This window comes from Balaenoptera physalus (genome assembly GCF_965194825.1).
Source record: "Balaenoptera physalus genome assembly, chromosome: 8".
NCBI lineage: Eukaryota > Metazoa > Chordata > Mammalia > Artiodactyla > Balaenopteridae > Balaenoptera > Balaenoptera physalus.
In genome coordinates this window covers 69,426,748-69,441,379 of record NC_138887.1, presented here as the reverse complement: position 1 = coordinate 69,441,379, position 14,632 = coordinate 69,426,748, and the positions used below count along the sequence as shown (strand labels likewise).

The 14,632-nt window shown below is 34.5% G+C and overlaps 1 protein-coding gene across 3 annotated transcripts in view; it reads left to right on the top strand.

Annotated features, from left to right (window-relative positions):
* The window catches only part of CFAP69 (cilia and flagella associated protein 69), a 69,221-nt gene that overhangs the window by 27,261 nt on the left and 27,328 nt on the right, over nt 1-14,632 (top strand). For all 3 annotated transcript variants that reach the window (XM_082471740.1, XM_082471741.1, XM_082471742.1), the window contains 8 exons: nt 2,066-2,215; nt 2,324-2,501; nt 4,208-4,331; nt 6,313-6,361; nt 6,458-6,579; nt 8,838-9,054; nt 11,444-11,608; nt 14,457-14,575. In XM_082471740.1, the coding sequence (XP_082327866.1) occupies nt 2,066-2,215; nt 2,324-2,501; nt 4,208-4,331; nt 6,313-6,361; nt 6,458-6,579; nt 8,838-9,054; nt 11,444-11,608; nt 14,457-14,575 (1,124 nt within the window). The remainder of the gene's footprint in view (nt 1-2,065; nt 2,216-2,323; nt 2,502-4,207; nt 4,332-6,312; nt 6,362-6,457; nt 6,580-8,837; nt 9,055-11,443; nt 11,609-14,456; nt 14,576-14,632) is intronic.

The window sequence follows — 14,632 nt, the reverse complement described above, 5'->3', positions numbered from 1 at the left end:
ATGGAATTAAGAGCACAAGCTTAGGGTTAACCTAGGCAATATATACATAGTCTTTTTAAGATAGAAAGAAAGGGAGACAGGGCTTCCCTGGTGGCGCAGTGGTTGAGAGTCTGCCTGCCAATGCGGGGGACACGGGTTCGAGCCCTGGTCTGGGAGGGTCCCACATGCCGCGGAGCGGCTAGGCCCGTGAGCCACAATTACTGAGCCTGCGCGTCTGGAGCCTGTGCTCCGCAACAAGAGAAGCCGTGATAATGAGAGGCCCGCGCACCGCGATGAAGAGGGGCCCCCACTTGCCGCAACTGGAGAAAGCCCTCGCACAGAAACGAAGACCCAGCACAGCCATATATAAATAAATAAATAAAAATAAATAATTAAAACAAACAAACAAACAAACAAAAAAACCTAATTTGTTATAAACTCTATAAAAAAAAAAAAAAAAAAAAAAAGAAAGGGAGACAAATGATGTATAAGATATGACAGAGGAGTCAAGGTGCAGAGAAGTGAGGTTGATCTTAATTTGACCAGGCTCTGAAAATTGGGAATCTTAGGCAATGCTCTCACTAGCTGTCACACAGTTGGTTTCAGGTGATGGGCATGGCTGGATAGCTGGGACCACAGCTGAAAAGTCCTCAGTAGAGCAATTGTAAGAGACACAGCCCCGGAGACAGGAATCAGGTCCATGGGCCTTCATATTACTATATCCTTCTGTAGAAATGTAAACTCAATATATAAAGATACAGTAAGTATAAAGTACATTTTGGTTGGTCCTTGCATATGACAGGCTATTATGCAAATAAAATCATGATTTGCGAAAATATAGAATGAGAAAAGGCTTACAATAAAATCTTCAGTGGCTGCAGTTGAATGTAAAATTCTGCATATAGTATATTGTTAAAGTTATATGCATACATTAAAAATATCAGTAAGAAATATACCAGATCTACAATAATCTGTAACATAGTAGCTGCTTAATAGATATCTATTGATCAAAAAAAAAAAAAAAGAAATATACCAGAATGTTAAGGTTGTTCTCTCTGGATGGTGAAATTATGCAACTTGTGGTTTTCTCTTTATATTTTTTAAATGCCTAAAGTGAGTAGCTAGGGCCTTACCATAGAGAACCCATCACAGGAATGGACAGGGCCTTGTCCAGGGCTAAAGATCAAATTCAGAAAGACAAGACAAACTGACAGACATCTCAGAACTATGGCAAAGTTAAAGAATCTAGTTGGTCTCAAAAGTCAAGAAGTCAGGGAGGTAGATAAGTATATCACTAAGAAAGAAAATAGCTGTGTCTCACGTGAGCAGGTACCTTCTGCTGTGTATTTAATCTCTCTAGTTGAGTGTAGTTGGTCAGGTACCTGTGCAGCTGTATTAAAGGAGAGGTGGTGTTTCTCATAGGCGCTACAGCAGAAGGAAATTATTATAAGACATGTCGCCAAGAATCAAACTTCCCTAAAATACCATTATATTCACTAGCATTTATCAGAACAGCATTATATTTTCACCTCTTATTTCACCACCAAATTACATAATTATGGTCCCTTGAAAGCAGTAAAGTAATGTATTGAGTTGAATAGTGAAAACATTTAGTATTTGTTATCATGCCATTTTCCTTTATGGACATGTATATCTAGAGAAAAGAAATATTGTTCTTTTTTAGAATTTAAAATATGCCTCCAACTCTGCGGTCCTATTTCAAATGCTACACCAGGGATCAGCAAACTGTGGACCCCAGGCCAAAACTGGCCCTCTGTAAACAAACTTTTATTGGAACACAGCCATGCCCACTTATTTTTGTATGGTTTATGCCTGCTTTCATGCTATGGTAGCAGAGTTGAGTATTTGAGAGAGAAATCTTATAACCTGCAAAGCCTAAAATACTGATAACTGGCCTTTTATAGAAGTTTGCCAATCCCTGTGCTATACCATTTTAACATGCCATACACTTTTTTAAAGTTTTTGTTGTTGCTGTTGTTTAACGATAAATTACTCATTCTTTTGTTTAATGTAGATGATTACTATGTGAAATAATTGTACATTTTTATTCACTAATTGTTGTTAGGTTACCAGCAGGCTAGTTCATCATATAAGATTAAAATGGCTGAAGTTGGAGGATTGGCAAAAACAATGGTCCAGTCATTGGCGTTGCTTGAAAATCAACTTGTTGAGAAACTTTGGGTACTTAAAGCTCTACAGCATCTCTCAGCTTCTGGTTTGTATATTATTGTACATATTTGAACACTTCATTCTCAACTATTTTTGTTTTTATCTAATAATGTCAAGACTGTACAGCATAAATACTTTTAAAATTTATTTTCAGAAGTGAATTGTACTTTAATGGTGAAAGCACAAGCAGCCAGTGGAATCTGTGCTCACCTCAATGACCCAGATCCCTCTGGACAGCTTCTATTTCGTTCATCCGAAATACTTTGGAACTTATTGGAAAAATCTTCAAAAGAAGAAATCATACAACAGCTTAGTAACTTGGAATGTTTGCTGTAAGTTTATGTGGTTAGATAGGAACTTTTAACCTTAAAACGATAGCCAGTGACATAACTAAAATTTTTTTTTAAATTTGTGTTCAGTTAGGCTTCTGATTCATGTAATAGCTATGTTTCAGGACATTTTTTTGTACCATGGTATAAATGCATCTGCACAATAACAAGTCTTTTTTTTTTTTTCTATGTGGAAGGCTTTTAAAGTAGCTTGTTAACAAAACTAAATTATGTCCTTGAGCATGTATAAAGTAAAATTAGATATTTAAAAGAACTATTTCATTTGTTCATTCAGTAAACCTATTTTTGAGTACTTACTGTCTTCCAGATACTACAGTAAGCATTAGCAATAAAATATGAGTGAGCCATTAAGTTACTTATTCATATATTCATCAAATAATTATTGTCTGCTCTGTGCCAAGTTCAGTATTAGGCTGTGGAAATACAACTGAAAACAATACAGAAATGGTCTCTGCTTTCATGGCACTTGCATTATGTTAAGAGAGAGAGACAAGTATATAGGCAACTAAAAGAGCACATACTAAATGTTATGAAAGAGATTACTGCAAGGTCCTTCACGTTCTCCCGAAGATGATGGACCAGCACAGTTTTGTTTGCAAGTGACTGAACCCCCAACCCAACTGATATAAACCGAATAGGAAATTTTATGGGCTCATGTAACTACAAAGTCAAGGATAAAACTGGTTTCATGTGCAGCTGTATTCAAGGCTCAGCAAATATCAGGACTTGGGCCCTCTTCATCCCTCTGCACTATTTTCCACTGTGTTGGCTTTAGTCTCAAGATCCATATGGTAAGACCTACGAAGTCTAGCTTCACATAATCACAACCCCAAACCAAGCAGAAGATAAGACTTGCTATTCCAAAAGCTCAAAGAAAATTCTTCTAATTGAGTCCCTGTTGACCCTTAGTGGTCTGGTGTTGGCCATATGCCCATTTCAGAGTGAGTTACAGTGACAGAAAGAAGGAATGCTCTAACTCGCTTCCTTTTAGTTGAAGGCAGCTTCACAAGACCAAAAGTGGGTAAAGAGTGAATGCCTAAATAAAAATAAGGGTACTATTATCACAAGAAGGGCAAGTGGCTCCTAGAAGATAAAGCAACAAATGCCCATTGTACAGGGAACCTGACCCAGACTTGGAGAGTTAATCAGCACTTCCTAATAAACCCTAATCTGGTATCTGAATGATAAATGTGACTTAGCAACACAAGAGTCCTGCATGCAGAGAGCATCCTAGACAGGGGAACAGAAGTGAAAGAAGAATTTAGCAAAATCAAAAAATTGAAAGAAATTCAATATAGTGAGAACAAAAAGTACAGGGTGGAATAGTGAGAGATGAAGCTAACAACGTTAGCAGGGACTGTAACATGAAAGGCCTGATAAGCCTTGGTAGGGAGGTAGGGCTTTATCCTAAGAACAAAGAAAAGCCTTTAAGTATCAGTAATTTTAAAAAGGAAAATGACGTGATTGAATCTTTATTTTAGAGCAGTCACTTTGACCACCATGTATAGATTGGACCGAGGGATTCTTATCTGCTCCCTCAGTGAACTAGAGGCAGATTTGTAAAGATAGAAAAGATTAGAAATATTTTGAAATGAGTAGTAAAATGTAAAATGGGAGATTTTGTTGGTAGACACTTAGGTGGTATTTCCATAGAAATATGGCTTTAAAGATATGATTTCACTTTTTAGGGCTTTGAAGAAAGTATTTAAAAATCTGTTTACAAGAGGTCTTAGTCATTATGATCGTCAACTTAGAAATGACATATTAGTGATCACAACAATTATATCTCAAAATCCTGGAGCACCAATGATTGTAAGTATGAATCAAATTGCATTTTAATTCTAATTGTGGAAGTGGTGGGTGTAGGGGGAGGAGGGAGTCCTGAACTGTGTTGTAACATTTATGTACTTTGTTGTAATGCCAAGTTATATTGTAATTTCATTATGGTCACCAGTATACTTGCACTCTGCCAGTTCTTCTTTGCATCCCTTTGGAAGGTTGAGATCCTCCTCATGTATTATAATTTACTCACAAATATAATTTACTCATCTGGGCATAAGACCTAAATAGACATTTCTCTAAAGAAGACAAACAAACGGCCAATAGGCACATGAAAACATCCTCCTCATTGCTAATTATTAGAGAAATGCAAATCAAAACTACAATGAGGTACCACCTTACACTGGTCAGAATGGCCATCATGAAAAAGTCTACAGAAAACAAATGCTGGAGGGGGTGTAGAGAAAAGGGAACCCTCCTACACTGTTGGTGGGAATGTAAGTTGGTGCAGCCACTATGGAAAACAGTATGGAGATTCCATAAAAAACTGAAAATAGAGTTGCCATATGCTCCAGCAATCCCACTTCTGGGCACATATAAGACGAAGCTATAATTTGAAAAGATACATGCACCCCTGTGTTCATAGCAGCACTATTTACAGTAGCCACTATTTACAATGACAGATGAATGGATAAAGAAGATGTGGTACAGATATACAATGGAATACTACTCAGCCATAAAAAAGAATGAAATAATGCCATTTGCAGCAACATGGATGGACCTAGAGATTATCATACTAAGTCACACAGAGAAAGACAAATACCATATGATATCACTTATATGTAGAATCTGAAAACGACACAAATGAACATATCTATGAAACAGAAACAGACTCACAGATATAGAGAACAGACTTGTGGTTGCCAAGGGGGAGGGGTGGGGGAGGGAAGGATTGGGAGTTTGGGATTAGCAGATGCAAACTATTATATATAGGATGGATAAACAACAAGGTCCTACTGTATAGCACAGGGAACTATATTCAATATCTTGTGATAAACCATAATGGAAAAGAACATGAAAAAAGAATATATGTATAACTGAATCACTTTGCTGTACAGCAGAAATTAACACAATATTGTAAATCAACTAGACTTCAATAAAATTAAAAAAAAAAACAAACAAGTCATGGAATTTATACTGTACAAATGGGGAAAACGTCCTACATAGCTTCCTAGTCAAGGTTGCAATGTGTAGGTGGGCCTATGTTTCTGTGGAAGCCCCTGGTCAGTCAATAAATTCTCATCAGCATCTTTGCAAACATTCAGGTGAATTCCATGAATGTGAGTCAATAGGAATAACATCTTCACATTTTAAAGAAACCATATGGATCTTAAAGTAGTAGGAATATAGAGTTGCAAGCTCAAAAGCCCAAGGTTTGTCCCTATAAATTCTCCCTAATGTACGAAGTCCAACTAGGATATCTCTGTCAGGAATGAGTTCTCTCATGCTGAAATGTTTTCTGGTCATTCTTCAGGGCTTTTCATGTTAAGTAGGAATTGTTTGTTGTCTCTTGACCAAACCTTTGACATATTTGAGAGTGGTTGGGGTCAGGGTGGGGAGCCAGGGGGTGTTTAAGAAGAAAAGCTGTTGAAAATAACTATTTTCTTCCCTTCTTTCATCCCTTGAAGGTATAGATAATGAATTACATAAGTAACTTTTAGCAGTACGTTTTGGGTTCTTACCAAATTTTAAACAGTATCTTGTAAAATATTCATAGAATAATGTAATATATTTCTAAGAACCTACAGAAGTAAGTTTAATATTAAATAAATTACAAGTTTATCTGGCTATATGCTTTTATTTTCTTGCTTTCATCCCTTATTATTAGTGCTTTATGAACTCAAATGAATGACAAGGATAAAAAATACCTACATATTAAGTAAATATGGGCATCTGTAACTTAATTTCCATATAATTAATTCATCTTTCTGTTTATTTTGTGTATTTATATTAGGAGTGTGGCTTTACCAGGGATTTGATATTATTTGCAACCTTTAATGAAGGTAAAAACCATAAAACTTTCAACTTATAATTATCTTAATGAGTCATATATCATTTCAGCTTTTATTTTACTCTTCCTTTTTTTTTCCCTCTCACAGTTAAAAGCCAAAATCCTTTGGTAAAAGGTCTTAAGTTTTCTAATTCCTATGAAGATTTTGAGTTGAAGAAATTGCTATTCAATATAATTGTGACCTTTTATAAAGATTTATCTACTATACAGGTAAAAAGTAATCAAAATAAAAATTAAAATTGTCTCACTTTGTAGTATAACTTTTTAAAAGCCATGGCTGCAAATCTTTCATCAGCCCATATATTTACCATAGAAGGTAACAAACTCGTATTCACTGGAATTTCACTTTTTCAAAATTTCTCTTATCTATTAATGAACAGTGAATTTACCTAAATTTAAACCACATAAACCAAGGAAAAGCAGGAGAACCGTGGAGATTTATTTATATATTTAGAGCTCCTGAATAAGAGAACATAAACTGAAAGAAAATCCATATAGGCCCACCCAGCCTAATAGTCTATCTTTGACCATAGTAATGAGGGATGATTTAATGCTGGAGGAAATTGCTCATCTCTATGCCGCCCATCTCAAACTGTATGAACCTGCTTTTTCTCCACACAAATCTAACCTTCTTATGTACATATTTTTATTACCCATGAATTATCTTAATACTTTATATCCTACATAAAGCATGGTGTAATTTGAAGAGCACTGGAAATGAATTTCACTTCTGTCTTATCGCCTACTAGCTGTATGGCCTTGGCAAAGTCACCTAAACTTTCTGAGGCTCAGTTCTTCCTTCTGTTGTGAGACTGAGATAAAGGCTTTGTAAACTATAAAGCAACAGAAAAAAATATACTACTTACTAACAATTCCATTAGTTTAGTTATTACTGCATTAATTGAAATTTCATTTTAGTCTTAAAACTCTTTCAAGTTCCAAGGGAGGATTCATTCTATCAATTTCATTAGTGGTAATATAAACGTGGTATAATATGGTGGTTAAGGCTTTAGTCAGGTGGAATCCAGTGCTGTCGCTTTCTAGCAATGTGATCTTGAATACATAGTTTAGCGTCTCTAAATTCCAGTTATCTCAACTTCAAAGTGGGGAAAACACCTATCTCATGGAATTATTATGAGGATTAAAAGAGCTAAAAACAATTTTTTTTGGTAATGCCACTTTGAAGAATATACTAAAAAATGCTCAGAAAAAAACTGTCTTTACAGTTATAACTTTGTTATTCATATCAAAAATGTACACTCCATAGAAGCTAAATGTATTTTCTGAAATGTCATATAGAAAATCATTCAATAGAATATGGTTTATTATTATAGTGGAGTATTATATAACTATTAAAATGACAGATACAAAGATAATAAAATTTACACTATAGTTTATAAACCAATTTTATTTGACAACAAAGTCAAGTGGCACAAAGACTGATAAGCTTCTTAAAGCACTATGTGAGCAATGGAATCAACTAATTTTTTTCCTGTCACATGTTTGTGTTTGTGGCTCAGTAATGGTAGTGATAATAAATACGTGTACTGTTATTTGCAGTTCACAGAGTATTTCAAAAAAATTATCCACTTACTACTTACAGCAGTGCTAGAACTAATTGTTATTCTTGTTTTCTCAGTTCTAAATCTTGTGCTCTTTCCATGTGGAATAGTAGAAAATTTAGAAAAATTCATAGATATTATTGTGAAAAAATCTTTGTAGAATAATGCCAGATGAAAAGAAAATTGAATAGAATATAGCACATGGTGTGTTACTATCTTGTGAGCCATAAATATATACCAATCAGAATCAGCTGTAATATTAACTTGATTGTCATATTATAATAGCTTTGCATTTTTGTTTTATTTTTATTGACATCATGGATTCAGTACAGTTTTAAAATTCTTGGCGTGTAATTAACTATGGCTTGTGACCTGACTGGTATTCACTGGATAGAGTATTTGTATAAGTTCTGTTGCCTATGATTAAAAATAGCTATAGTCTATTATCATAACTTCAGCCAAAATTGATTTCTTAAAGTATATATACAATTGAGTCTCTGAAATATTTCCTTTAAGAAACAAAAGTAAGGAAGACAGAAATAACCACCAGTTTATTTGCTCTAAATTTTCGACTCCTGTGGTTTTATCATAAGCGGAGGTAAACTGCATATATAAGCAGCATAGATTAAAAAAACTAATACTTATTTTACATTACTGTTAGCCATAGAGTGTATATCCCAGAAAGGGGGATCACAGTGAACTGTTGTTATTAGTGAGTTTGGTTTTGGGTTTTTTAATTTTTTTAATTTTTGGTGCTTAACATAGCTTGGAATCTTTAGGAAGAAAGTATTTTGAAATGATCATCAATAACACATCAAACTGGAAATCTTTTATTAAATTTTCTTAGATTAAATAAAATTGTTTTAATTATGTTTCTAACATAGTACTTTTTGCCCTTTCTCATAGCTATTAATTGATGGCAAAGTTATTTTGGCTTTGTTTACCTATGTTAAAAAGCCTGAGAAACACAAAATAGTTGAGTGGTCTGCAGCACAGTATGAAGAATTACAACTGCATGCAATTGCCACTTTGTCATCAGTGGCTCCTTTTTTAATAGACGAGTACATGTTGTATCAGGGAAATGCTCACGTCCTTGCATTTTTAGAATGGTGTGACAGTGAAGGTAAGTGGCCTTTCGGATTCCTGTCAAAATTCTAATCTACATATTTCAACTGAATGGCGGTGTAGAAAAAGAAATACAATTAAAAGGAGAACTAACAATGTAGATCTGGCCTTCTGTGATTTTAATGTGTTTAAATGCTGTTTTAAGGAAAAAAGCCTGAGATTTCATTTATAGTCAGACATTAGTAAATGTTAGCTATAGTTGATGCATACCTTTCAGTAAAAGAAATCATTCACATAAACTGATTTAAATTTTTATATTATTAGGCCTATCCAATAATTATACTGTCCTGTAATATTTTAATTAGTCATTCAACAAATATTTATTGAATGCCTACTAGTAACCACATATTGTTTTAGCTACTAACGAAACATTTATGTTCAAAATAAATGAAGTCCATACCTTCATGGAGCTTCAAATCTAGATCTCTAGCCACATGTAGTCTGCCAAGTTAGCAGAACCCTAAGTTGTATGAATATTTCATTTCAATTCTCATGATTCTTAGAAGGGAAATAAGAAATACATTCTTTTTTAAAAAAAATTATAAGTAAGATACTGTATTCTTCTCTGGTAGTAACTTTGCTCTGGAAATAATTTTGTATGGTACATTTTCATTAGATCAAGAATAGCACTCATCCATGAGGGAGAAAAAATTATAGCTTATTTTTATTCTCTAGTTTTTAATATGCTGAGTTACTAAATTTAGTCATGTTAAATTACTGTGCATTAAATAAAACAATTCTCCTGTCTCTCCTTTATATTATTTATGTTTACAGAAGTCTATAAGGCAAAAAAAGGAAATGCTTCCTAACAAGAAGAAGTCTGATAGCTAACAGTTATTGAGTACTTACTATGTGATAGGCCTTAACCCCCTCAGCAGTATTAGACCGTTTAGGCCTCACAACAAATCTAGGAGTTATAGGTTCTATTATTAGCCCTGTTGGTCAGTGGGTAGAACTCAGTCAGAGAAGTTAAATAACTTGTTCCTTGCCACATAGTAAGTGATTTAATGCAGGCAGTCTAGCTCCAGAATCCACATTTCTAAAGCTATACACACTACTGAGAACAGTATTTTGAACTTTTTTTTTTTCAGCATTAAACAAAAAGCTACTTCTAAAAGAACCTTTCAAAGAAAGCATATTATAACAAAGAAAGAGAACTTGCCTTGTTATTTATCAAGACTGACCATAAAGCTATAGTAATTAAAATTGTATGGTACTAGACCAGGCATAGACCAGTGGAATGGAATATATGGGAGGTTGGCATCATCAGAGATGATATTGCCAATCAATGAGAGAAGGATGGTGCTCTGGCAGTTGGCCCTCCGTGTGAAAAAATAAAAATTAGATCCTTTCAACTTGTTTAAAAAAGTCAATTGCAAAATGAATTCAAGCCCTAAATGCAAAAAGTTAAACTGTAAAAATCTTAGAAGAAAACATGGGAAATTATCTTTATGATAACAGGGTAGAAACAGACTTTTTAAATACAGAAGAGCTTAAACTATAAAGAAGATTATTAAAGATTATTAAATGTATTAACTACTGTAAAACGGAAATATCTGTGTGACAAAATCTGAATAAGATAACAATCTATAAATTGAGGGAAGACATTTACTCACCACTCTGACTGATAAACGATTAGAATTCAGGTTCATAAAGAACTCCTACATATCGAAAAGAAAATAACTCAGTAGAGAAGTAGGCAAACAATAGAGATTGCCATGAAAATTCTTCAAAATTTTTGGAGAAAATCTCAAATTTTCAAAAAAAATTAAAAGACACTCAACCCCACCAGTAATCAGAGAAATGTAATTGTTCTGCAAATTAAGATAACAATGAACTACCATTTCACATTTAATAGATTGGGAAAAATCTATTTCTTATACATTGTATCCATATAACCACTTTGGGGAACAATTTGGCAACTTTAATAGAATTCCATGTGGGTATACCCTATATGATTCTGGTGTCACAGGCGAAACACTTCTCAGTGGGAACAAGAGGACATGAACTAGAATCTTCATTGTAGCAATTTGTACTAGTGAATGGATAAACTGTTATTTATAAACTGGATGTGGAAAGCAGTTAAAACTGAGCGGATCTAGATCTACTTGTAACAATGTGAATAATTTTAAAAATACAACGTGTTGAGTAACAGAAACAAGTTACAAAAGATACATACAATAATGATACATTTGAGTAAAATTTAAAAACACATATTTCTGTACTGGAAATAGAAAGAGGAGGGGGATGGAATCATATTTACTTCTCTAAAAAGAAAAAACCCTAAAGTATGACAAAATTTTAACATCTCTTTAAACTTATATTGATATAAAAGATGTCTAATCTAAATTTCTTGATGTAAAGTAACTATTAATATTTCTCTACAGATTCCTTCTTTAGTCATGGGAACAGTTTTCATGGTACAGGTGGCCGTGGAAACAAGTTTGCCCAGATGCGTTACAGTTTAAGACTCTTGAGAGCCATGGTCTACCTTGAGCATGAGACCATAAACAAGGATCTTTGTGAAAAGAGAGCAATTCAGCAACTGATAGGTAAAAACGTAACATGTTTGTGTCCTGATGAAAGTAGAATGTTTATGAATTAGAACTTCTGTTTGAAATGTTTTTCTACACATTTATTTTGTCCTATAGCTGACAAACTCCTGAATATTTTCTTGATTTTTGTTTCATACTGTTGCTATAAATTAGTTTGTCTTTACTGAAACATCATGATCACTTATCCTTTAAACATTTGTTTACTTAATTCAGATACCGTTTCATTTAGGATTATCTTTATCTTTTTTTTTTTTTTAATGGGCTAGTGTTATATTTCACTCTTCTAGGAGTAAGATCACCACTTTTTGGCCAGGCCTTTTGGAGTCATTTTAAAAGAGGATAACATTACATTTTCCAGTGCATTTGACATTACCAGAATACTGGTACGCTGGTGTATACAGAAATGTACATAGGTTTTCTGATGTGAAATATCAGGATATCCTTAATTTTCAACTTAAAGAGTTGACTGTGCTAAGTCACTTTATTTCCAACATACATACATGCGAGTTCAGTGTAAAATTCAGAACACCTAAGCAAAAGCTTTCTACCTTTTGTTATTTAAAAAATAAATAGTTCTCTGGCCCTAATCTTTCCTGACTTTGAGAAGTAAGAGCTAGATTTGTCATATCCGTGTTCAGTGACCGCCTCATGAGTAGGTGATATAATTTGCTGGATGTCAATTAATTACAAATGCTTACTCAAAAGCTCTTCTACCTGTTCAGTGCCTGCTCTTCCATCATTAGTGGATTGGGGTGGTGCCCTCTAATAATAATACTAGTAAGCAAAATGAGGATATTGAAAAGGGGGCTAGGCAAAAACATTCACTTTCTTGATGAGCTTACTGGAGGATGACCAAACCTGAAAGTAGATTTTATCACTTCTGTACACATTTCATGATACAGAACTCAGTGTGAAGGCCCCAGCCTAACTGGATGAATACAATTTTCCATATATCCAAGAAGAAGTCTTAATCTTACCTGGGTAGCAAGTGGGGAAGGGAGAGCAAATAGCAAGGGTTCTTTTCTTCTTAGGACCTTTCCCTTTAACTTGAAAGAAGCTGATCTTTATTATGTGAGTTCCTAGGGGCAGGAACCTTCTCTTACAGAGTCTAACAGAGGCTCTATAGTAGTAATAAGCTCAACAAATAGTAATTGCATTGTAAATGTAAATGTTTATACACCTGTTGTGTAGGCACTGGTGTCATAAACATATATAGAACAGAACTCTCAGGACCTTGCCTTAATGAAAACAAAAGGAAAGATGTATGTCATAGAAAGATAGCATGTGTTACCCTGCACTGTTAGTAAGGCACCTAGTGAGTAATAGAGTAAATGCCACAGGGTAGTCTTCAAGGCTGGGCAATCTTAACAAGAATCTTTATGAGTTAGGGTGTCAGGGTAAGGCTGGTTTCAAGAGGAAAAAAAAATAGAGAGAGAGAGAGAGAGAGATGGTCTTTCAAGCAAGGGGACAGCATAAACAGAGACATGAAGCCAAAATATACATGATGATGTGTTCAGAGCTAGCTTAAGTGAAGTCAAAGTTTTATGAAGACAAATAATATGAGATGAAGTTAATTGTCTAGTCAGAGGCCAAGCAAGAAAGAGTTTTGAATGGCATACCATAATAGAGTTTGAACTTCATTCTCTTTAAGCATGGTGAGCTATTAGCGGTTTGGATTAGGGAAGTTATATGTGCAATGCTACCTTAGAAAGAGGAAATCTGAAAAATATATCCAATGGTTAGAATAGAGCAAGGAGAGGGTAAATGTAGAGAGTTAAAGGATACCGAAATATTAAGAAAATAATTCAGTATTAACATAACATTTATTACAGACAACAGGGAAAGTGACATCCCTGTACACAGGTAGGAAGAAGAGGAGATAATCTAGAAAGGAGAAGCAGATGCAAGGCCAGCCAGGTTGGATTCCTAGAAGGTGTCCTAAAAAGGGAGCATAGGCCCTCTGTCCATGGCATGCCTCTGCCCTGGCCTCCAGCATGCTCACCTAGCCTTCCTAGACTCTGATCCTTCACCTGTAATTCATCCTAACAGGACCAAGAATTGTCCCTTCAGGGCCAACAGTGGAAATAGGCTGTGATTTCCATGGCCCTTTTACTTTGAAACATAACTCCACACCTTCCTGCTAATGCCAGTGACCCCTTAGTAACTGAGGAAAAATGACTTTTGTTCCTTATACAAAGCTTAAAGGAAAAGTCCTTTTTTGAGGCAAAATTTTATTGTGAATGACATTCCATCAATGTAAGTGGCTATTTTCAAGTCTTTTAAAATTTTGATTGGAAAGAGAGCTTTTAAAGAACATGGGAATATTGCTACCTAAGTTGTTGAAGATGCCTTTGAGTAGACATAAGGAGACGATGCAGAAAGAAGTAACAGGAATAGAAAACGTACTTAGGGATGTCTTCCACCTTTGCTTAAGATTGACCCTGTTGACCACAAGGACAAGAAGAGATGAGGCAAGCTATGATCAGGCATTTTGGTCATATATTTGCAAAGGCACGCATCTTTGCCTCATGAAACTGCATATTTTTAAACAGTTTTGTTTGCTTGGTGAAGTATCAGGTTGTTAAGGGCTTCTTTTAATGACACACCATTAATTATGTACTAGAAATTCTATATATATATGGGGCTACTGATTGTATTGAGAGCCCAAAGAATCCATTTATCATCTTCTGTCTACAGCTTCTAGGAAACCATACAATGAAAATAGCCCTTTTAAAAATAGTTTTTCTAGTTGAAATTTTATAAGAAAGAATTTCAGAACAGTAATTGATCAAAATAAAAATACAGTGTTCAATAACTTTACATTCTTTAACTTTTTTCAAATCAGGAATCTTTAAAAATACAATAAGCAAGTATAATGATAAGGAAGAGGCCATTCTTTTGGAAATTCAATCTGATATTTTACTTATTTTATCTGGTCTTTGTGAACATCATATTCCTAGGAAGGTATGTATGCCTGTGAATCAAAGTTTTGTTCAGATCTCTCAATCACATAACACTATG